Genomic DNA, 8398 nt, shown 5'->3' with positions numbered 1-8398 from the left:
AAAAATAACAGGAAAAAAAAAAAAAAAAAAAAAAAAAAAAAAAAAAAAAAAAAAAAAAAAAAAAAAAAAAAAAGTGGTGGCAGTGTGCAGGCTATGAATTAAAGTGAGGCAAGCAGCGAAGATTCTCCTGCCTCAAAGCCAGATTTGATAGCATTGCAAAAGACGAAACCGAAGAAACAAACAAATTTTAGGGTATTAGGCAGAGAGATGCACATCGACTCCTACTTTACTCAACTTAACCTCCAAAAAATGTGTGCCTTACGCCTGCCCTCCTTTCATGCCTAGGCTTTCGCACTCATTCACTCAAACTAACTTTTCCTTTTCGAATCCGAATTTCGAAGCTACAACCGACAAGTTTCTCCAGTTTTCTTTCTCTATATTATTGCCCTAGCAGTTCCAAAGCATATACGACGACTCAAACTGATCGATAAAAGTAATTCCAGAACATACCTGAATGCCTCACCGCTCGCCGGACAGCAAATGCAAGAGAGACCGTTGTCGTTGCCGTCCGCACGATCAGGCGATGGTTCCGATGGAAATTGAAAAAGAACCGTAAACAAAATGATCCACAATCGTCTCTTCGACAAGGACTCGATCTGTAGAGTAAGTTACAGAAATGAAGAAATATTGAAGATCAAACCGATCTCTAGGGCTAGAATTGAGAGAAAAACGGAGACCGATCGCTCGTCAGCGAAGGAAAGAGGAGAGAGAAAGAGAGAAGAAGAAGAAAATGTTCAAGTACAACGACGATCTTTCACTCCGTAATTCAATCCGTATCGATTCGAAACTCGACATTCTTCTGTAGAGCTTCTCCAAACTTGATATTGAATACTCTTAATTTATATTAACAAAAAACAACAAAAACTAATTTAATTTATAAATAATAATAATTCTCGTTAAAGAAAATCATAGGAATTATTATTATCAATACAATTTATTTATTAAAAATGGGCATAATTTAATATCTCTAATGATTAGATTCTAGGTCCTCGATTAATTTGATAACTCGTAATTTTTTCGTTAGATAACCAGACCATCAATAATTAGATAAATGACCTGTGCCTAAGATATTGAACTATGCTCGGACAAACAAAGTCGAGTTCAAACCCTAGCTCGAAGTAAAAAGAGGTGTACACAACAACGCGACAATCCTTCTTTCTAGCTCCTTTCACTGAACTAAGTAAGAACTGAACCGTCAAGAAACATAAAATCTCATATCACATCTTCGAAACCGAGCACAGAAATAAGACAAACAATACAAAGACCTAACATAATTTCCTCCTGATTTTTACATCAAAAGGACATAAACGAGTATCGCATTCGATCGACGACGGTGTCTCTCGAGATTATAACGGCTCCATTCAAATAGTTGATTCAAACAAAATACCCACTTCAAACTCCAAATATCAAGCAAGTAGAGGCATTCAATGTTAAGGCCAGTTTTAGAACAATAAATGAATTAGGTCAATTTATGCTCACTTCATACCCCACAGGACACTTGACCTATGAACAACAGACAAAAACAGAAGCAAACATGTCAAAAATGAAAACACCAATAATTCAACATTTTAGGCTATGAACAATAAGGTAAAGAACCAATTCAAACAACCCAGATGAAAACGGGGTCGAACCGAGCAAGATCGACAAAGAACAGTACTTGAAAAAACACTAGAACAGAAGGGAAACAAGGATTTTTTGGATTGAAAACGAAGGAATTTCATTGGATATATCAAAATTGGACACAACAAATTGGTCGTAGCCTAAAGGAACAAGAACAGTGAAGAAACAAGACATGATATTCAACGCTTTCAGCAGCTCAAACTGTGCTGATGATTGTGACAACTGAGCAGCCGGATGAGCTAAAAGAGTAAAGAACATCACCAAACAATGAAATTCAGGATTCTCAGCTTCTCTAAAACATGGAAAAAGAGAACCAAACTGTACCAAATCGACCAACCATACAAAAAGCAGAAGGTTTCAACTGAGATTGCTTTGAAAAAAACAAGCAATTGTTAGGCATATGAGTGAACAGTAGTGAGCGCACACGCAAGAAAAATATGAACACAAGAAATGAAATGGCACAAATTCCTATGATTATGAACTGTTCATAATGGTAAAATAATGGAAGAAAACTGTAGATTGATCATAAATTTAACGGATATTAAGAAAGGATTGGTTAGTAGAAATATGATATCATAAATCAGATGAAATTACACATCTGCTGGTTCTTTTTTTGAAATTGTGAAGAGAATCAGTATGAAATTTATCAGCTGATTTGATTACCGTAGTTTGAACCGCCGAGAAAACATGGAGCGCCGCCGCCAGTGGCGGCAGCATTGTAAACGTCCGATGGATCAACAAGCGGAGAAGAAGAAGAAACGCCATTCCGATTGTTTCTGGTTAATCCACCGCCGTCACCTAAATGCAATTCCGAAACATTCGGAAACTCATCTCCTGGTTCAACGCCTTGATCGTACAAAAATCCTTTGAAGATATGTCCGCCGATTTTAACTACCGCTTGATAAGCGTATTCGTCGTCGCCGTCGTCCACCGCCGTGACTCTCACGCACTTGAAAACCGCCGGTGCACGTACTTGCCCTGGTAATGCCTCAGGAAAACCAGCATCTGAACCAAACGATTTAATGATAAAATTAGTTTCAAATGGAAATTGAAGTAATTACGTAATTTAGGGTTTGATTTAATTCACCTTGGTGGCTGGAGCTCGTATCGAGGCTTCTCGGCGGCGTCGTATTGGAAGTGGAAGTCCGAGAAGTGGTTTGCGAGGCGATGAGTCGGGGTTTCTTCGCGCCGGAGGTGGAGCCGGATGAACCAGCAGCGGCGTTAGCGGCTACCCCCATTAGTTGCCGCTCTCGCCGTCGCGCTGCAGGAACCCACGTGCTCTTCACGTGAGTAGTGCAATCGAACCCTCGGCTTCGACAACAAGTTCTGCAGCGTCTATGACTACAATCCTTCTTCGCTTGGTTACCACAGTCCTGACACGTGGTCGTCGCCGATGACGACGAAGCTAAGCCGCCGGTGATACCGATTCCGTCGTCGATAAGTCCATTGTTAGCGGCGGAGGGATTATGGAGGTGATTATCCAGAGACGACGGCATTTTCTTCAAATAATGATTCTGTTGCCATAGCTGAATCCCTCCGCCTCTGTTACTACTCCGATTACTCAATAGATTATCTTCCTCAACGCCGAGGCAGGGACCGGCAGTGAGTAAGGGAATAACGCCGACGCCGAGAGCGGTGGCGGGGTTAGAGACAGCGAGGGAATGAGGATCTGAGAGGAGGTTATTGTCGTGGGGGTGAGGATTAGGGTTGAAAGAGGAAGCCGGTGCAACGACAAACACATCTCGGAGGCCAACCATGCTCATTTCTGATCCAAGGCCGTAATTAAGAGACCTCTGAGAAGCAGCGGCGGCGGACCACATGGAGGCGGAGGGTACAACAGGAGGGGGAGGAGTAGGGCCGGCATTGAAGCCGAGAGAGAGATCATCAGGGGCGGAACGAGCGGCGGAGGAAGAGGAAGCCGCCCAGTCTGCAAAAGCACCGGAATCAGAAGGTAACCTCCTTGTAGTAGCCACAATTTAAATACGGAAAATCAGAGGAAGAAATTAAAATTAAAATTAATAAATTAAGGGTTTGAAGATTAAAAAAAAATTGGGATCGGGGAATTCAATCTATTTAGGCGTTATATGGGAAGTGGGGTCTGTCTGAATCTGTAGCAGAGAGATTTCGATGACAGGAAAAAAGGAAGAACAGGAAGAACAAGAAGAAGAAGAAGAAGAAGAAGGAAGAAAATAAAAAAAAAAACAAAATTAAGAGAGATAGGTTTTGAATTTAGGATTTGTTGTTCGGGGCTTATATAATCTTCTTCTCTTTCGTATGAACACCAGAAATGCTTCTGCTTCTGTTTCTTCTGCTACTGCTTCTGCTGCTGTTTCTGCAGCTGATTCAGCTCAGCTTCAGCTGCTGTCGATCACTGAGTACTGCCACAAACTTTGGCTTTTTGGTATAACAAAGAAAAAGGTCTAATTTCTAGAGAGAGACAGGGGAAGATAATGAATTGGAAACTCTCTCTCCTTTATTTTCTCTCTCTTATCTCTGTTCTTATTTATGGTGGAGAAAGTGAAACGGAGGTGGTGGTGGTGGTGGTGGTGGTGGTGGGTTTGTTTTTTTCTCTCAATCTCTCTCCAATAAGAACACCCACATGTTTAGAGAGAGAGGGAAGGCAGAGAGACGCGTGGGTTTCACGCGCCTCGTTCATAATGGAACAGAGAGAAAAAGGGAAGTCTGATTAGAGCGGCTAAAGTCCTCCCTCCCAAATCCTTCTGCTTTGTCGATTGATTGGATTGTATTGTTTGTCGGAAACCCTAGAAATTATTTTATCTCCTGTCGGACTTTCTTCTCCTTCTTTTTTTTCTTTTCCTTCCCTCCTTTTTTCTTTTTCTCAAAAATAATTAATATTTTTAAATAATTTTTTATTACATTTATCCATTTTCACTTAAATTAAATTATATTTTTTGGATCATATTCAATTATTGCCTAAAATAAACTCAAATTTATTTAATTCCATTATGCAACATTAAAATAAATGGTACATTAAATACAGTATGATTTCATCCATTTCGAGCATAAATTCTCTTAGATTTGCTTTTAGCTTCCTCAAAATGTCTCATGCCAATAAAGATGTGTATTCCTTCCTTATAAACTCATGATCAACTTCTTAATTAACCGATGTGAGACTCCTCTCCCATAACAAAATACGTTATAAAAGCCTCCTTTGAGATTTATAGCGCTTTCGAACGGCTTCCTCTTAATTGAGGCTTGATTCCTCGAACAAAATACAATCATTAGTCAACACTTGAGTTAGGATTTGAGAATTCTACTGACAATGATACGGTAAGAGAGCATGTGGTATTTTATTAATAAAAAATTACCGATTTTAAACATTTTGTTGCAAAATAAATTGAATAAGGAGAAAATTTTCTAAATTAATTTTGATATTTCTTTTACTAAAATCAATTTTAAGAACATAAAAAATCTAGCTCGAGTAGTACGAGGATTTCCATGCTGTCGTCTCCACGTCATGTATGCACTGAATGGAGAACATTTCTTTTGTAATTACTTAATTTTTATTTATTTGTGGTTTTTATCGAGTTAATCCATTTTTAGTTACTTAAAAACATAATTTCATGAATCATTTATTAAAAGAAAAACATTTTATTTGTTTGTTCGTCTCCCACGCGGATTAATTATGATTTTTTAAAATATATATTTAGTTTTAAAATTATTTTCTGTTGTGTTATAATTAAAGTGTAAATAAATTTTAATTTTATTAATTAAAATTAATATGAGAGTAAATAGGGATAGTTGGAGGACGTGAAAGAGAAAGCTGAAAAGCTCTAATGGCCTTAGCCGCAACTTTTGGTCCCTTGGCTTGGCGCTGGGGCCACGAATCTTCCCTCGCTTTCCCACTTGTTTCACAAATTTAAACTATTTTTTATTTTTTACTCATATTTTAAATTAATCTCGCTACTAAAAAAATATAATTAAATTAGATATTAAAAAAAATTTAAATATTAATTTTGTCCGTGCGACAACGTAAAATAATTAGAAGTTAAATTGGATGACTTTTACAAAACGCGTTACATGTCGAATTTGTGAATAAATTCTCTCGAATTACTTTTCAGTAATATATTTAGAGCATCTTCAACTTTTCAACCATTAAGATTCTTAATTTCACGAGAATAAAGAATTTCAAAGTTTGAAAATAATTTTTTTTTTTTTTGTCTTTTTATAATTTAAATTGGAATAAAAATATCACTTTATAAGTACCCTCCAAAAAAAAATCCGTTGTAATTAGTTGTTGGACGGATCCAAAATTTTAAGTCCATTAAACTGCAGACTCGAATGACACGTATAGAATTCACAACAGACTCCAATTGAACCCATAATTTACAAGTTGAGTCCAATTTATTCATTTTTTTATTATTTTTTTTTTTAATTATACTTATTTACCGTACATGTTACATCAATAAGTAAAATCTCATCAAATTTTTAAATTTTATTGCAGATGTTAAATATTATTAATTTTTCATAAAATTCTTAAAAATAAGATAGGTTTGAGTTTAGCTGTGAGTCAGTATTTAATAATTCAAATGGTTCGAATAATTAAATCATATAAATACATTTAATTAAAATCTTACCTTTTTAAAATTACATATATATATATATATATAAATAAAAGGTATGGTGGAAGCTTATGAATATTGGTTCTCTATGATGTCAATTTTGGCATTCATCCCACCACTAGCTTACTCTCATGGTGTGTATTGTAACATATAAATCCACCCCATTATTTTTTCCATTTTGTATCATTACAATCCTTTCAAAGTCAACTTTGCTTTAATAATGCTTCCCCTTCCTTTGATCTTTTAATTATATCACAATTAATTTTATTTTTTATTTTGCTTTTCGCCTTTACAAGTATATACTTCCACAAGTACACGTGTATATATTAATATTATAAAAAACTCGGAGTTTCAGCCAATATAGAAAAGGGTGTACACGAGTTGAGTTAGAAAAATGTTTTGGATTGGATTAACTCATAATGTCATGTTGGTTGGGTTGGTTATTCGAACAACTTGAATTGAGTCGTTGTGTTGTTTTTTTTTTTTAATTATTTAAAAAATTGTACATATTTTTAATATTTTATAAGTATAATAGGTTTGAGTTGGATTGTGCTAGAATATAACCTCTTTCTAGCAACGTGTTTTAAAATCGTGAGCTAACAATATTTGTTAGCGGTAAGCTTAAACTGTTACAAATGGTTTCAGAGCTATACAAGCGAGAACTCTGACCCTTAAGGGTATGGGTCGTGAGATCCTATATCAAACTTGTAAGGTGAGTATGAAAACTTTTTCCTAACAAATGCGTTTTAAAACTATGAGATTGACGACGATACATAAACGACCTAAAACAGACAATACTTGTTAGTGGTAGGCTTGCATTCTTGTAGGTTGTAACTTTGTTTTCGGAGTTTATCGAAAATGTTAACCGAGAATTTAATCAATTTTTTAATTTTTTTTAAAAATTCAACCCATTCTAAATTAAAAAGTAAAAAAAAAAAAAACAACTAAGGGAATGGGTTCGAAACGGTGTGCATTTCCAAAACCCATCCGTACAGATAAGGAAAAAGTGCCCCATTTATGCGATTAATAATATTTAAAATATGAACTGTAAAGTGTAAAACAATATTTAAAAAATAAAAAAATATAAAGCGATATGATTCTGTTTAATGTCTTAATCAAATTCACTCTTGTAATTAATTAATTCCTAATCTTCATGCACTCGCTTAATTACTGCTCTGTTTCCCTCAGGTTTTCCAACTTTTCTGCCATTATTATTAATCAAAATAATTCCACCATTATTTATAACTATAATATTAATTTTTATTATTTAATATAATCTTGTAATTATTGCGGTTCACTTAGATTCCTAATATATTGGTCCATATCTAATATGCTTAACTAATAAATGGTTGGTTAATAAAATTATTATTTAAATACGAAATTGATTACCCAATGTCATCATTAACTCTTTTAAATATAAAATCAATTATTCCATCAACAAAATTGAATAATTATAATATTTAATATATCAAATATAATATCCAAACAAATTAATCTTACGTGTAAGAAACAATAAAAAATTAACTAAAACACTTTGAGAATAAAAATTAATTTAAAAACACAAATAGAAGCTGCATCTTATTCAATTGAATCCGGTTGTCTCGAATCTGACATGTGGCTTGTTCGGTAGGAATAACTTGAAACTAAGAATTTTGGGTTGGCATGATTTTACGCTGTGATTTATCCTCAGTTGACGAACCTCGAGAAAAAACCCTTAAGTTTTCGGGTGTTGGATTCTCACCAATGGTTGCGTTATTCAAGCTGACATTATCAACTCCGCTTTGTCCACTGTTGTTACGAGTGGAGCATAATATTAATTAATAATATCTAAGTGTCTTTAACGTTTCTTAAAAAAAAAAAAGTTTAAATGAGTAAAAAAATAGTAAAGGCAGAAACAATATTATCATAACCGCATTTTAAAAATTAACAATGATCGGAATTTTGAATATTAAAAATTGACGAAAAAGAAAAATAAATTATATTTTAAAATAGGGTTTAACTAAGCGTAGGGTCTACTTTAGGATAGTTGGAGAATATAATTAATTGTTATTAATAAGCAATTAAATTAAACACAATAATTACTAATCCCTAACAACCTTTATGCTTGAACTCCAATAGGTTAAAAGGCCTCTCTTAGCTTTATTATTATTTAAAAATTTAAATTTTTGGTAAAAAAAAAAAAAAAAAAAAAAAAA

The 8398-nt window shown here is 34.4% G+C and overlaps 1 protein-coding gene across 1 annotated transcript; it reads right to left on the bottom strand.

Annotated features, from left to right (window-relative positions):
* Positions 1-2073: 2073 nt before the first annotated feature.
* Positions 2074-4347, bottom strand: LOC111490748 (protein LATERAL ROOT PRIMORDIUM 1-like). The gene is made up of 2 exons (XM_023139337.1): positions 2708-4347; positions 2074-2625 (listed from the first exon to the last, which is right to left on the bottom strand). The coding sequence occupies exons 1-2, from the start codon at positions 3438-3440 to the stop codon at positions 2267-2269; spliced, it is 1092 nt and encodes a 363-aa protein (XP_022995105.1). The 5' UTR covers positions 3441-4347; the 3' UTR covers positions 2074-2266.
* Between the last annotated feature and the right edge of the window lie 4051 nt (positions 4348-8398).

Source organism: Cucurbita maxima, unplaced genomic scaffold (assembly GCF_002738345.1).
Source record: "Cucurbita maxima cultivar Rimu unplaced genomic scaffold, Cmax_1.0 Cma_Scf00016, whole genome shotgun sequence".
NCBI classification, from domain to species: domain Eukaryota; kingdom Viridiplantae; phylum Streptophyta; class Magnoliopsida; order Cucurbitales; family Cucurbitaceae; genus Cucurbita; species Cucurbita maxima.
Note: the sequence above shows the minus strand (reverse complement) of the source record. Positions and strands in the feature narration are given on the sequence as shown.